Source organism: Amphiura filiformis, chromosome 2, assembly GCF_039555335.1.
Source record: "Amphiura filiformis chromosome 2, Afil_fr2py, whole genome shotgun sequence".
NCBI classification, from domain to species: domain Eukaryota; kingdom Metazoa; phylum Echinodermata; class Ophiuroidea; order Amphilepidida; family Amphiuridae; genus Amphiura; species Amphiura filiformis.
The window spans coordinates 387,527-403,769 of record NC_092629.1 but is presented as its reverse complement, the minus strand read 5'-3'; the positions used below and the strand labels follow the sequence as shown (position 1 = coordinate 403,769).

The following is a 16,243-nucleotide window of genomic DNA, read 5'->3' as shown; positions in this document are numbered from 1 at the left end:
ATTTTAAAAAATGGAGCAAAATTCTATTTCTTGTTCCAAATTTCCAACACAAATTTGCTAATGAAAGAGAATTTGAAAGTCAGTTCGCATTATTTTGTGGCACTGTGATGCAATTAAAAAAAGGGGGTCATTGGGTAGCCGCAGTGGCGTAGCGTGGGTCATCATATGGGGGGGGGGGCACCGACCATGATTGGGGACACCGGGTCTGATGGGGGGCACAAGCCGTCAGTCCGGCAATTTTCCTATGGGATTAAAAAAAAAAAAATTTCAGATCGATTGGGGTGGGCACGTGCCCCGTGCCCTACGACGCTACGCCACTGGGTAGCCCCACCTAAAAAAGGGTGGAGGGGGGTCATCGGGTACAGGTATGATTTTTAAAAAAGGGGGTCATGATAGTTGACTTCCGAAAGGGGGGACCTATTGACAGGCATGGCACATAGGCCTACCGTAAAGTTGAGTGCCTCCCCCGAACCCCCTGGGGGAAATGCCAGCCCCTAATTATTGCTTAATGCTTTAGGCCTAGCTTCAATCAGGGGCGTAGCCAGCTTTTTTGGTCAGGGGGGGCAAAATAAAATTTTTGGGGCACAGACGAAAAAAATTACAGTTGTATCATACAATACATAGACACAAAAGGCTTTATTGGGACGATGTGCGCGCGTAGCGCGCAAAAAATTGGTATTTTACACTATTTTTGTCGGCATTATCAGGATGGAAAGGGCTTAATCTGTGCAATATGCGCGCGTAGCGCGAAAAAATTGTGTAGGCCTACGGTATTTTTGGGCTGCATTTCGGTAGAAAAGGGCTCCTTGCCCCTTTTCTTTTCCTTTGCCCTCCTGAATTTCCCTTTTATTTTTTGTCAGAGGGGCACTGCCCCCCCCCCACCCCCACCCCCACCCCTAACCCCACCCCCCACCCGCTGGCTACGCTACTTACTACGCTACTGGCTTCAATCGAAAAATAAAAGGGATTCCCAATGACAAAAATGAAATTCCCGGGAAAATCCCTATGGATATTATTAGATAGCCTAAGTCACAGAAACACTGCCATTTTATCGATTCATTCTATTTCTCTAAAGACTTCCGTACGCATTGTTGATGATAAATATTGATTCTACTACAGAAATGGCCGAGGTACAGCCACGAATCGTTTCTGCGGAAATGGGAATTCATTCTGCCAACACAGGACCGAGTCGTGCGCTAAGAATTGCTGCTGCTTTGTTTTATGCAGTTGCTTCTTTTGTTATTGTCATCATTAATAAGAGTGTTCTTACTAGTTATAGGTCAGTATTAATTGATTTAAACTTTCATTTGTTTACGTTGTGTTTGATCAGTTTTTTTTGCATAGCTGTCGAATTTGACACCATTGACTCAGTCTAGTGAATAACTACAGGGAATTCCAATTGAACTTCTTCTACTTCTGTACTCGGTATGATTACACATGTGAATGTATAGCCGAGGGACTTCTTAAAGACTTTGTCCATGAGCGGTGCAAGAGTGAGTGAATGACGTCGCAGCTTGACTCGATCCAACTGCGATCGTCTTGATCGTATTCATGTATTTGCTCGAGAAGTCTAGCCAAGAATTTGCTCACTGATAGCTTCACATTCTAGGCTAGAGACCGTAGCATTCAAAATGTAGTCGGATTCGCTGAAGCATGACATCGTGTAAAGGAGGTATGCCAGGCAAACCTTAGTTAACACATTTGCTAGTCAGCCAAATTCGCAGATACAATGCATATTTACATTGAAATTTAAAACAACTGGCCGAAGAAGGAAACCTAAATAAATATGTTTTCTATACTTCACTTGACCCAATTATATGATTTTTTATGGTGATAAGATAATCGCACATGGAATTTTAGAGGGATTTTGATAGCAGTTCCATTAAAAAAAGCTGCTATCATAATGAGACTAAGAAAGATCTAGAAACACCTCCTGAAATGCGGTTATGTGGAATTTTGCTAGCTGAATCTTTTTGATGAAAGTCAATCTTTGACAAGATGTAACTTTGCTACGGAAAGTGCTATGAAAAAAAGGTTTTCAGTTTTGGCTTTGTTTACTCTGAAAGGGCTTTAATTTGATATATAAAATGATGCAGTTTGATGGCAAATTTGAATTCACCTAGCATACCTATGTAAAGCAATGGAAGTTCAGAAGTACACAGCCGATCACGACAAGCGATTGCATCAAAAATGATGCTAAAATTTTGACTACCCAAAATAGGCAAATCTTGATCAAAAGATACGTACAGTTGACTCATCGAAATAACTTTCATCCAAAGTTCAACATCAGGGTTGGCGGTTTATTTGATTTTTTTGATTTTTAAAAAAAAAATTATAAAAAAGTCGATTTATTTGATTTAAAGGAGGATTTCGTGATCCTAGCATCCTCTTTTATGACATTTTTCAGTAGATATCCACGAAAAAAGCTTATTTCCAAAATTTCAGTTGATTCCGATTTTGCGTTTGCGAGTTATGCATGATTATGTGTATTACACTGCTCCATAGACAATGTGTTGTAATTTCGTTCTGGTGCACCAGAACGAAATTCAAATTTGGCGATATTTTTGCTAAACGAATTAATCTGCAAGAAATATTTGGTACATAAACATTATGTAGCCAGAGGTATCCAGTGGTGTAAAAATCTTGACTTTTTTTTGGAAAAGTGGGGGGATGAGGCTGTGGATCACGAAATGCCCCTTTAAATCGGATTTTTTTGATTTTTTTTATCCCAAGAACTGCTATACCCCATGATAAGGTCTAAAGAGACCAGTAGAATGCTAGACATATATGCACAATCCTATCAGGTATTTACAAAAAATCAAAACATGTTTTCAGATGTGAAAATTTCAAAGAAAAAATTGGGTAAAATCATGGGAAAAAAATTCTGCATCTTAAAAATTATTTTTTTATCAATAGATAAAATGACATGACATCATAGAGGTATTTAATTGTATCCAAAAGGTGTAGAAACATTACAAATGAAGTAAAACAGGCAATTCAAGATAGAAATTACCGGTAACTTAAATTTATCAAAAACATTAAAACTGAAAAAGTTGATTTAAATCAGTGATTAAAAAAAAAAAGCATTCGATTTAAATCATGATTTAAATCATGATTTAAATCAATTGATTTAAATCGCGCCAACCCTGTTCAACATTAACAGAATTAACCTCTGATGCAAAAAATTGCACCGCTGTCCGACTGAAAAACCATCTATAGCAAAGCACTCTAGCTTGGAATGCGTACCGGTTGCAAATTCGAAGCTAGAGTTCTCGAGTAAGATGGTATATCTGATATCGCGTATTTCATTTTACTACAACGCGAACACACAACCTTGGACATTTGGATACAATACTAACCAATCATAAGTGCGTTCACAAGTGGATTCACTTCGGCGTAACTAACGCACAGTCGCACACACTGGCGTAAAAAACGTCACGCTATGTCAGGCACTAGTACAGGGATTCTCTCGGTCTGGGTTGTTCCGTGCACTTACACATTTCTCACGATTATGAAAAGGGACACCCTTGCGAAACACCTATTGGTTTGTAATTGTACAGGGCCTTTCAGTTCCAGTCAATTTTCGCTGCAGGTTGTGTTACTCGTGTGCCATGAATTGGGGGCCAAATGCGGTATTTACATCTAAAAAATTGAACAATTTACATGTTTTTGTACTTTAATTGATCTAATTCATAAACTGTTCATCAAAACCCTATAAAATTATATATCACTGTAAAGGTTAGAGTACTGGTACCAGGAAGACACACATACAAATAATTGGTCAATATACAGGGTGCCACAAATGTCATAGGGTGGAAAAGTTAAATTTTGGTTTAAAAAGTATACAATTTTGTTCCTCTCCTATTTATAAACATGTATAAACACATGTTCTACATGTTCTACCCCAATTCATGACGCATGACCCGCTTAGAAAATATCAATTTGCTTTTCCTGAGTGTAGTAAGTATTGGTAGCTAACCGGAAGTTTATTGCCTTGATAAGAAATCAAACTTTGGAATTGCTTCATCAAGAGGCATACGGTAATTTATTTTTAAGGCATGTTTTGTGATTCCACAATGGTAAGGTTCCCCTTTTTGTCTGAGTGCACAAGATGGAACAGCTAAATCTCGGCAAAAACAACCAAGGGTGCTGATGCAGCGATCTATTGCGATTGATGTCATGCCGACTGACAGACTCTATACGATGATTTTTTTGGGGTGTGTATCATCGTATCTAGGCAAATGACGTTGAAAATACATAATGTATGTTACCCAATGCACCACGCAATTGAATAGCAGTTGCGCAAGTCCACAGGTCACCAACTTTTTTGACACATTAAAGGTGGATGACCTGATTGACAGCCTCATCCCCAACTTTACCCTAGGTATCAAAATGCAGATTTTTCTTTTTTTCTTTCCTGTTGTTCATATTCAAGGTATCCTCTTGTATCATTTATTGATCCTTGATGTGTTTTGTGTCCTCGTCCGTTGGATTCACATGAATATTTTTACCATTATCTCAGTTTCAAATTTGCCGCCTTTGGCCCCCATGGACCAGATTGTGTCACATATTCACTCGGCCGAACATGCAAATTGCAATACAACGATTACAAAAAACTGATCAGAAAGTTTAGCTGGCTACCAGTTGTAGTTCTCGTGTAGATGTAGCTCGTTCACGTAGCTGTTCCGTTGTCCCACTGGCCTACTAAAAAGTAGATTGCATGCCGATCAGAGTGTTATCGTCAAGCACCTCGGACTAGTCTAGATGTAATACGGTAGTCGGAGCAATCAGAGCCTACAAAATGTGGTCCATCATGACATTGGGAATTTACGCAAAGTTTATGGTACAATCATAAATAATCAGTCATGCCTAGAAAGGATAAAATTCAAATTGAGAAAAAATTTTTAGGTACAATGTATAACTTGTTGTACCGGTACTACTCCCTATTCCAGAAAAATACAGAACTAATTTTTTTGGATTAAAAAATAATATCCTGTTTTGCCAAATAATAGACCTAAATCCTAATCCTTTACTTCGTCCTAACTGGCAAGTAAAATTTTAATATTTGGTCAATTTTTGGAAATAAGGGCCAAAAACATGCAATTTTGCATGTTTTCTTACAAATTTACAAAATTGTAAGACTTGGCACAAGTCTTAAGCATTCAAAATCTTGAGTATAGGGTAAGAGTTAGCTCATAATTTTAATATTTTTATGTTATTTTTGCTAAATGAAAAAGATCGGAAAATGTGTTTTCCAAAAAATAGAATGCATTTACTTGAAATTAGTCTGGTTCTGGTTCTGGTTGAGGAATCTAAGAAAGCGGGATCCCGCATCAACGTCAGGTGAGGTGACCTGAAGTTAACTTAAAGTCGCGGTGTTGTCAAAAAGGTCATAGAGCCTTGGTTTAAAGATTTTTGAGTTTGGGGCATCGAAGATGTGGTTAGGTAGTTCGTTCCAGTGCTTTACGGTCCAAGGAAAAAACTGTCGGAGTAGATGGTCTTCAAGTCTTTGGGCTTGATTGTCACAGATTATGGAAAAGGTCGAAAAACATCCTAAAAATGCATGATTTTGGCCCTTAATTCCAAAAATTGACCAAATATTTAATTTTGCCAGTTAGGACTAACTAAAGGATTAGGATTAAGCCTAAACAGGATAATATCTTTTTAATCCAAAAAATTAGTTCTGTATTTTTCTGGAATGGGGAGTAAATAAATAACTAGGCCTATACTAAGTTTTCAGTAATATTCTTTGATTAGCGGTCTGCCAATTTGGCGCAGTTTATGGTGTATACGGAAGTGGGGTTCTGATTGGTTATTTGAATCGCGTCATCATCACATCGGCACCTCATGCTCGTTTACTGGCCAAGCCGCGTAGCATTGCATGACCAGAAAGCCCCAATCTTGGACCAATTTCGCAACACTTTTTTCAGGTCATTCTTGTGCCTTGAAGAAAATATTAGAAACATATTTTATCATACAATGTAGCAAATATCAACATATTTCCTTTGTCTACATACATGTATGCACTGTGAACCACAATGGCCTCATCCCAATGGCCTAGTTTAATAACCTCAATCAAACAATTATGCTCCAAAATTTGACCTCAAGTTGCAGAGTATGAGTTTTTGTACCCATATTTTGATAGGTCATTCAATGAATGTACATTTATGTAATTGGGGTTAAATTACTGTGCCCTGATAGATGAGCATGTTGTGGATCCATTCACCACCAATGTTTGTTTATAAATCTCTTTAGATTTTCCATTTGGCCTTGTCATCCAAATACCTTAAAATCCATAATCTTTAAAGCATCAATAAAATGTGAATCATCTTTACTCCACCATAATTCCTCCTTATAGTCTTAGATTTTAAATTAATCTGGCATTTCTTTGTAACAAATAAACAGAGTTTTAATACTTTTAATTTCTTTATATTTATGATGTGGGTTTGGTAAGCTATTATTGAGAATACAGGGTGAGCCATTAAGCGGAGATGATTTGTGTTGTGTAATAGACCAACAATTTATGATAAGAAAAGAGGTAATGTAAATAATGTGCTGCATGTCTTGACTCACTGAAATTCCAGTGTAGTAACTGGATTCCCTGCCCCTATAATATACATAACTTTTGTTACCAGCATATTATTATTTTTTGAGAAAATGCAAAAATAATCACAAATTTATCAAGGGGTGTAGTACCCCTTTAAGTTGGCGGCAATCTATCTACATTTAGGAGGGTCATACATGTAGGCCTCCAATTTGTAAACAACAACTCATCTTTGTCATCCCTGGGAATAAACAATATAACACCTCTACATTGTCTAGCAGATAATTTCCCAGATTAATTTTGCTAAAATAAAATTGATTTCAGAGCATTTTATAAAACAGGTGTTTATAATTAGTACTACAAACAGGTGTTAGTAATTAGTACAGACCTGTCTGAATAATTTTGTGATGTGAATCATGTGATCTCATCAAGACAAAGCCCGGGGGGGAGGGGGTACTCAAGTTTGGTTTTGGTAGGGACGTGCGCTGAGATTTTGGAAGTAGACCCATAAATATACCAATTTTTCAAGAAATTTGGACCCATTGATATACCAAAAGTCAAAATTTTCGGCCGAATTTACCCAAAATTATCTTAGTTTTTACAAATTTTCCCAAAATTTTGGGAAAATTTTGAAAATTTTGGCTAGATTAAGGAAAAATTGGGCTGTTTTCGAAAAAATTGAGAAAATTTTGAAAAAGGACCCATTCATATACCAAAATAGGCTTTGAAAAAGGGGTCATTGATATACCAGAAGGCTGAAAATGCTACCCATGTTTTGCACGCCCCCGTATGGTCATTTGTACTGAGTACCCCCGGAGACAAAGTCCCTGATTGGTTAGCTATTTTAAACTGTTGCAATTTGGTAGTGTTGCGAATGGTAGTGAGTGATAGTGAGCTTTGGCAAAAATTACATTGATCATTTCATAGCGAGTGTGTAGAAGAATTCAAATATCACAGATAAGTTGTAGGTCCTGTGGTTCTTCAGTTATGTTATAAGAGGGCTGAAACAACAACACATTTGTAAAACGTACATAACTCAATAAATCAAGCAATGTACATGGACATAACTATTAACAACAATAAATCAAGCAAGTTTTCAAAGTATATGATTTGTAGAATGAACTTTTGCAAAACATCAAAGTGTTATTTTTAAATAATTTATTATATTGATTTAAATAATGCAAATCAATTTTTTGGCTGCTTCAAATACCGCATCTACCCTTACGCCATAGAGGGAAGCTGGAGAAATTGGAAGATGGAATTATATGTATTAGATGTGAATGATGATATAAGTACCGTAAATTTTTTTTAGATATTTGACTTACAATATTCTTTGTGCCTTTTTCTTTTCAGATTTCCATCATTCCAAGTGTTAGGGGTTGGTCAAGTGAGTATCAGAGGTTGTTTCAGGCCAATAAAAAATAAAATGTTTCATCTGTATAGCGGTGGCAACGTTTACAACGTTTACAACGTTTACATGTTTAACTGCTTAGGAAAGTAACCATTTCAACAAAATTTATTCATTGAAAAAAAATTTTGGCCCTGAAAAAAAAGAAATTATTGGAGTTCCAAAACAAGTACAATGGTTAACAGCAAATGTTGGACCCTTTTAAAATGATTTAAGAGAAGTACACACAAATTTTGAAAAGTGCACACCGTATATTTTCACCGGACTGTCCTTTGATAGGTTAAATATTGTAATGAATGGTGTCATTCATATCCTATGGTAAATTAATGCGTATTGAACGTCTTAAATCTAAAAAGTATGGACAGTCCAGTGAAAATGCATTTTTCAAATCCTGTGTGCACTTTTCTTAAATTCTTAAATTTCATATTGTTTGGTATTTAGGTCCAGTATCAACTGGTCATTGTTGACTTGTTTTGTTTGAAAAAAAAAAAAATATTTAAAACTTTTTTTTACTTAAATTACCTTTTTACTGTTGGCACTGTTAACTGACCGGATTGTGGTCCGTTTAAACTAATAGACAAATAACTGTTAATTTTCCCCTACTACAGGTAAATTAAGTAATTCTTGGCCAAACTCGAGAACATTATGAATACTAGTGGTTCCACGATAAACACACATGCAGATAGCGCGGGACCTACATGTACATGCCTTTGCCTTACATTGCGTACACGCTTAGTACGCTACATGGACACAACACACATGTTCCAGCTTGGCCTAGAAATACTTACTTTCCTGTGATCTAATCTCTCCTCTCGTTCCCACCCCTCTCCTCTAGACTAATTCCAATCAGCTGTCTACACTTCGCATGTACTGTATGCTTCGTAGTGACGACTGATTATCTTACAGTCCATATCGTGACGGACTTCTGAAAACTATTCAATGCGACTTTGGTTGTGCGCCGTAGCGCGACTGACTAGCAACGCCCGTGTACCGCGTCGCTATACCGCACGACTGTGACAAGATCACACTCTGAAGTTCTAAAAACAACAAACTCGGTCAAAAGGTCAATTTAGACACAACTGCGCATGCTCTATGCCACAGGAATCCTGTTGCAAGATCCGTCACTTTTTTTCCACGTCGTCAATCCAGATGGTTGACGACTGAGGGCAGCAGTCTACCTCTCCTCTCTCATCTCATCTTCTCTCATCTCAACTCATCGTTTTAAGCTGTGAATTCTTGTCTGATTATTGATATTTTTATTTATCTAGATGGTTGCAACAGTAGTCATACTTGGTATTGCCAAAGAACTAGGAATCATTTCATATCCAGACCTCAGCAGACAAATACCAAAAAAGGTAAATATATTATCAAAAAAGGTAAAGATATTACCAAAAAAGTAAAGATATTACCAAAAAAAAAGGTGAAAATCCCATATAATTTTCTGTAATAAACGCCCTGGGGGATGTTGCATTTTCCAATAGGTGTATTAGAAGTGAATTTTCAGTGAAAAAAAAATAAAAATCTGATTCAATTACTTGATGATGCTCCTGTAGAAAGGAGGGATATACGACTATACTAATACTACTACTGAAGGCGGCGCCCACAGAATTGTGTGGAAAATGACATTTTCGTGGGAAATACAACAAAATTACACCCGTAAGTGCATCATCAAGCAAGAATCTGATGAAATTAGTGCAATTTGAAGCTTACTCACATGATATGGCATGGAATTTTTGCATTTTTGTCAATTTTTCATTTAAAAATTGGAGGGGTGCATTTTTTTAGAGGGAGAGCATTTATTACAGACAATTCAATTCTATATGACCAAAAAAGGTCAAGATATTATCAAAAAGTGAAGATATTACCAGAAAAGGTCAAGATATAAAAATGTACAGATATTTGCAAGACATGGAAAAGATATTACCAAAAACGTTAAAAGATATTATCAAGAAAGGTGAACCAAAAAAATAAAGGTACTGCCATAAAAGGTAAGGGTATTACCAAAAAAGGTATTTACGTGGTGCTGCAACTTATAATTATTACTCAGTCATGACTTTTTCTTCCTCCGAAAATGTGGCCCAATTTTTTTTATATTTTTCACAATATATTTTGGTGCAACTCTATATACCGTACGCCACTTCTGTCATGCAAGCTCGGATTTAGAAAACGGTGCATACTCACAGATTACAGTGCAGCTCGTTGGGGGCATACCTGTAAAACCTAGCCTATATTGTTTTTTCCCCACTATGTAATTGATCACTCGCATTGCTGTTCTTTCCTTCCTAGATATGGCCGTTACCAGTCATTTATATTGGAAATATGGTATTTGGGTTAGGTAGTACACAAAAATTAAGGTAAGTTGCTTGTCTGAAATAAGAGAGCAAAACCACGGTAGTGCAATTAATGAAGCTCACCTTAGGCCATCTTAATTTAATAGATCATCTCCAAACCCCATGGGCATTAGTAAAATTGCCAGCTTTTTTTTTACCCGTTACTCCCACTGGATTGAGTAAATTTCAGTTTTTTTCGCTGTTTTTTTCCCAAATCCACTACACAAAAATATCATGTTTGACATCGTCAGACGTCAAAATGGCCTAAATCGTTAATCTCAATAAATTTCTTCATTTTCACCAGCGATACCTCCTTGACAGATGAGAAGGTTCGTCCCACAGATAAAAAAAATTAAAATAAAAAAAAACCCTAAATAAACTGCAATCCGCATTAGGTTCTCAGCTTGGGAAGGGCTTTGAGATGAACTATTAAATTAAGATGGCATTATCATTATGAAGTGAGCTATTCCAGTTACAATCCATACACCCCTGTGGAAAACTGTTTACAAATGTCTAAGAAAAGAGACTATTACAGAGGTAAAGCTGAGAAAGAAAAAACTGATGAAGCATGGTTGTTGTATAAAGAAACCAGAAATAAAGTGAATAATCTAGCTAAATCACTGAAGAGGAAGCATTACTGTGGTAAGATCAATAACTGTAAAGGTGATTCTGCAAAACTGTGGAAAACTTTGAAGGAGCTTTTGCCAAATAATAAATTGGCTTGTTCCATCAATTCAGTTCAAGATGAACATGGTGAGCATTGTACTGAACCAAAAGACATAGCTGACAGCTTTAATAGATTTTTTGTTGGTATTGGTAAACAACTTGCCAAGAATTATGACCATGTTAATCATGATAATAATATTCATTCAGATGCCAATGTACAGTTTTCCTTTCATGATATTGATGTTGATTTTGTTTTGAAACAGTTGTCATCGTTAGATCCTAAGAAAGCTACAGGATTAGATGGGATAAATGCAAAGCTTCTCAAGTTAGGAGCTACTGAAATTGCTCATTCACTTGCTTTTGTATTTAATATGTCGTTAAAATCAGGTTCTGTACCCACTGAGTGGAAGCATGCTAAGGTTTCTCCGTTATTCAAAGAGGGCAATAGAGATGATACAAATAACTATCGCCCTATTTCTGTTTTGCCAGTAGTCATGAAAATTTTTGAGTGTGCCGTAAATAGTCAGCTACGAGATTTCTTAGCAGAAAATAATATTCTTGTTGAGCAGCAGTCAGGCTTTCGTGCCAAACATTCAACATCTAGTACATTGCTTGATGTAAATGACTTCATTTTGAATAACATGAAAAATGGTCTTATAACTGGTGCAATATTTTTAGACTTAAAAAAAGCGTTCGACACTGTCAATCATGAAATTCTTTTATCCAAATTGTGCAATTTAGGAATTAAAGGTACTGAGCATAAATGGTTCACAAATTACTTAACTTCCCGGTATCAGTCCGTTGTTATTAATAGTGTTTTATCTGATTTTTTGAAAATTGATACCGGCGTACCACAGGGCTCAATACTGGGGCCACTTTTATTCATTTTATATATTAATGATATGACAAGTGTAATTGATGATAAATGTAAAGTTGTTTTATATGCCGATGATACAGCTCTGTTTTATGCCTCTAATGATTCTGATAATCTGCAGTCTGTTTTAAATGTTCAGCTAGACAATGTTGGTAAATGGTTGTGCCAAAACAAACTCACATTAAATGTAAAAAAGACAAATCTTATGCTTATTGGCACACCCCAGAGACTGGTAAATTTTAAACATGTTCGTGCAATTGTTAATAATGAAGAATTATGCAGAGTTTCCCATTGCAAATATCTGGGTGTAATTATTGATGAACATATGAATTGGAACTGTAACACTGAAAAGTTATGTAATAAGATTAGTAAAAGAATTGGAATTGTCCGCAGACTCCGGTCTTGCCTCAACATCAATACTTTGAATATTTTGTACAAATGCATGATTTTACCAGTTTTTGATTATTGTGATGTTGTTTTTAGTAGCTGCAGTGGCCTAAATCTTGATCGACTAGAAAAACTTCAGAATAGGGCTGCCAGGGCAATAACAGGTTATCCCCCTGGCATAGTGCTACAGAGCTTCAGTCATAAACTTGGATGGATTAACATTAAAAATCGATGGTTAATTCACAAGTGCATTATTGTGTTTAAATGTTTAAATGATCTTGTTCCTTCTTATCTAAGCAGTAAATTCAAGTTTGTAAATAATACGCATCATGTAAATACTAGGTCAAGTGCAGATAAACTTCTTGCCGTCAATGAAAGTCACGTGCGCTCGTTTCAATACCAAGGTGCAATAGAATGGAACAAATTACCACATCATATTCGCAAGTGCAATAAATAAGTTATATTCATTTAAATCAACAATATTTGAACATCTCAGTTAATAATGGCAATTCAGATTATATGTCTTTTATTATTAATGTATTTTATGTTTTATGTATCTCCTTCGTGTGTGCTATGATAATATTTTATTATTCTTTTGTCATTTTAGTTTTTATCAATACTCATATAACAATAATTGTATATAATAATATTATTGTTGTGTTTTAAATTGTTATGTAGTTTTTATGTATTTAAATTGAGCTTTGTATAATTATAATTGTGTAATTTAAACAATCTAATTTTATATTGTGTATATGTTCTCCAGGGCCCCTATGTATATCATGTGCTATGCACTGACTGGGCTACCCTGGTAAAATATGACTTAATAAAATAAAATAAAATAAAATAAACATCTGATGATCTCCCTCACAGGCAGGGGTGTAGATTTCCCTTAATAGAAGATTATAGGCCATGTTTGCCATATTGTATGGATTTCAACTGGAATAGCCCAATACATCAATACCTCAATGATTTGCCTAATGGCGCTATGGGCTCCCTTGACACAAGACTTTAAAAAAATGTTGTCTTGCCCATATCGACTGACCCAAAAATCTGACAAAAATAGGTGGCCTTTTTTTCCTTTTTTTTTTTAAATGTCAGATTTTGATATTTTGGTTTATAATTTCAAAATATTTGTTTTATTTATGTTTAATTGCGGTATAAACAAATTCTGACTCAATTTCTGCATTTGCGTTTAAACCCTGTGACTACGTTGAAAACATGCTCTATTTTATTTTTTGAAAAGATATTAGTAATCACAACAAATTTCTGCAAATGATGATCTGAGTATTAAGGCATTGAATGAAAAATAACACCACCACGATGTTATAAGTAAGTGTGCTATACCTACAACCAGCGTTCGAAATTTTGGTTGTCCGGTTGCCCGGGACAACTAAAAAAGTCGCCGGACAACCAAAAATACTGATTCGGTTGTCCGCCGGACAACCATAAATCTAGCCAAAAGTCACATTTGTAGGCCAACGGACAACCAAAAACTTAGACGGACAACCAGAAATTGTAATCTGGTTGTCCGCGGGACAACCATTTATTTTTCCTAAATTTGAACACTGCCTACAACACAGAGTCATGCACTGAGGTCATGCTTCAACAGACACACTGTGCAGTTAGTTTAAGAAAACGGACAATAAGTTACAGCATTATGCATCATGTCCTATTTTGCAGAAATTAAAAAGAAAAAAAATTAAATTGACCGACCGACCCAGGTGTTGGCACCTAAAGGGCAAGTCAACTATTTTTTTTCTAAGCCTAAGTGGAATTTTAGGCACAATCAAAAAGTGTCCTCTTGTAGAATTCCTACCAGCAAATAAGGGCACGGAACCTTAATTCTTGTTGGGATTTACGGGAACTCTCTCTTTGCACATGAAATTTACCCCAAGATAAAGGACCCCATGCGCTCCATTAGACAAATCTTTACAGTAAGTGAGCGGGGGCTTGTGGATCAGGGCTGGATTTTTACCATTGGGCCCCCAAATTTATACTGTGCATCTTCCTTTTTAGCCAAAAAAGGGCAATTTTGAATGCTTAAAATTCACCTTCATTTTGGGTTAAAATACTTTAACATTGAAATTTCTTTGTGCGAAAATGTCCTAGTAAAATCGGAACAAATCGGAGCTGCACAGATAATTTGTGGATGTCACAATCCAAGTGCGGATAGGTTTGCGCCAGGTTCGGCTGCAACCTAATTGATGAGACCTGACTCTGATGATTCAACATGGCAGCGAAATTACAGTGCTTTGAATCCTCCGAGATCTGGAAAAAGGCGCTATATAAATCCTTTTTTGTTTTGTTGTTTTAATTCTTGTTCTTGTCACTTTATTTTTGTTTTCAGTTTACCAATGTTCACAGTACTAAGAAGGTTTAGCATACTGATGACAATGATAGCTGAATATGTAGTATTATCGTAAGTATCATTATTTTTGTTTTTATTTCCCAAAAAGTAGCATATAGCCATTACAAATACACTTTATAGCTTCAGAACTATTGATCATATTTACAATATTTTATCATACAAAGAAAGGTGGTTGATATACGCACATTTTGATACCCAATTCGCCAAATTTTGTTCTTTATTATCATGATTATATTTTGATGAATTTAAGTGTGTGAAAATATTCTCATAGCTCGACCAATAAATATGGGCAAAATCAATCCAAATTCATGCTAGTATTAACAACACAAGAAAAACCCTGAATTTAAAAGTTGCAGTAAATTGTATTGATTTGAATTCCTCGCATAGATAATGGCAGGTTTTACATGCCACAATGCTTGCGTTTAACGCTCTGTGTGCTGACCATAGGCTTCAACATTAAAAGTCCAAGTTCTGAGAATTTTCTCAAAATATCAACATGATCAATAAGGTAAAGGTAAAGGAGACGGTCCTGTATAAACAGTGATCGGAATGCCCATCTCTCTTTCATTGGCGATTGGGCCAGACTCCTCCATGTAATGTTGCTATAGGGGGATCGCTACACCTCCTCTACAGCGAGTCTGTTACCTTCCCAGCATTTAAGAATGCCGGTACCCATTTAAACACCTGGGTGGAGAGGAGTAATCGAGATAAAGTGCCTTACTCAAGGGCACAGCACGATGACGTCGCCGGGGCTCGAACCTGCAACCTTCCGATTATGAGTCAGTGCCCGTTCCGCTAGGCCACCGTGCTCCCTATGATCAATAGCTATCTTAAAAGAACCAATGAACCAAAAAGGTTATTCCATCCAAAGTTTCCCCAACTCCATCATCTGTTGGGTTTGGAGATAATGTAGTTACATCTGACATTGATATATCAAATGTGTTCAACAGCCATTTTGCTAGTGTTGCAACTAATTTACTTAATGAAAGTGATGAAAGAATTAATGATGTAAACAATGTTAATAATATTGCTGATGTTAATGTGTTACCTACATGCGAAGATCTTCAAGTTAAACCTGTTCTTAATATGCCATGTATTTCATATGATTTTGTTGACAGAGAAATTCGCTCCATGAGCAATAAAAAGGCTACAGGTCTGGATGATGTCAGTTGTAAGATACTAAAACTGGCTCGCCCAGTCATTGTAAAAAGTTTAGTTTATATTATGAATCTCTCTTTGTCAAAGGGTATTTTTCCTACTTTGTGGAAAGAAGCCAAAGTAATCCCTTTGCATAAAGGAGGTGATCTTGATAACACCAATAATTACAGGCCTATTTCCATCCTGCCTGTAATAAGTAAGATCATTGAAAGGGCTATGCATAACCATGTTTACTCTTTTTTTTTAAATCGAAATGGTATTTTGAATGTTCATCAATCAGGCTTTCGTCCTGGTCATTCTACCGAAACTGCTCTTGTTGATATGGTTGACGATTGGCTTGCGGGCATCAACAATGGTAAAATGACCGGTGTTGCCTTTATCGACCTTAGAAAAGCGTTCGACACCGTAAATCATGATATTTTGCTAAGAAAGCTCCACGATATTGGAGCATCTGAAGATACAGTTAAATGGTTTGCTTCATATTTGTCATGTAGAAAGCAAAGAGTTA

General features: G+C 36.2%; 1 protein-coding gene across 1 annotated transcript in view; it reads left to right on the top strand.

Moving 5' to 3' along the window:
* Nucleotides 1-1,122: 1,122 nt before the first annotated feature.
* Nucleotides 1,123-16,243, top strand: part of LOC140145377 (nucleotide sugar transporter SLC35D2-like) — a 32,646-nt gene continuing 17,525 nt past the window's right edge. Inside the window, exons 1-5 of the mRNA XM_072167125.1 lie at nucleotides 1,123-1,279; nucleotides 7,898-7,931; nucleotides 9,221-9,307; nucleotides 10,239-10,306; nucleotides 14,557-14,628. Coding sequence (XP_072023226.1) covers nucleotides 1,158-1,279; nucleotides 7,898-7,931; nucleotides 9,221-9,307; nucleotides 10,239-10,306; nucleotides 14,557-14,628 — 383 coding nt within the window. The 5' untranslated portion in view covers nucleotides 1,123-1,157. The remainder of the gene's footprint in view (nucleotides 1,280-7,897; nucleotides 7,932-9,220; nucleotides 9,308-10,238; nucleotides 10,307-14,556; nucleotides 14,629-16,243) is intronic.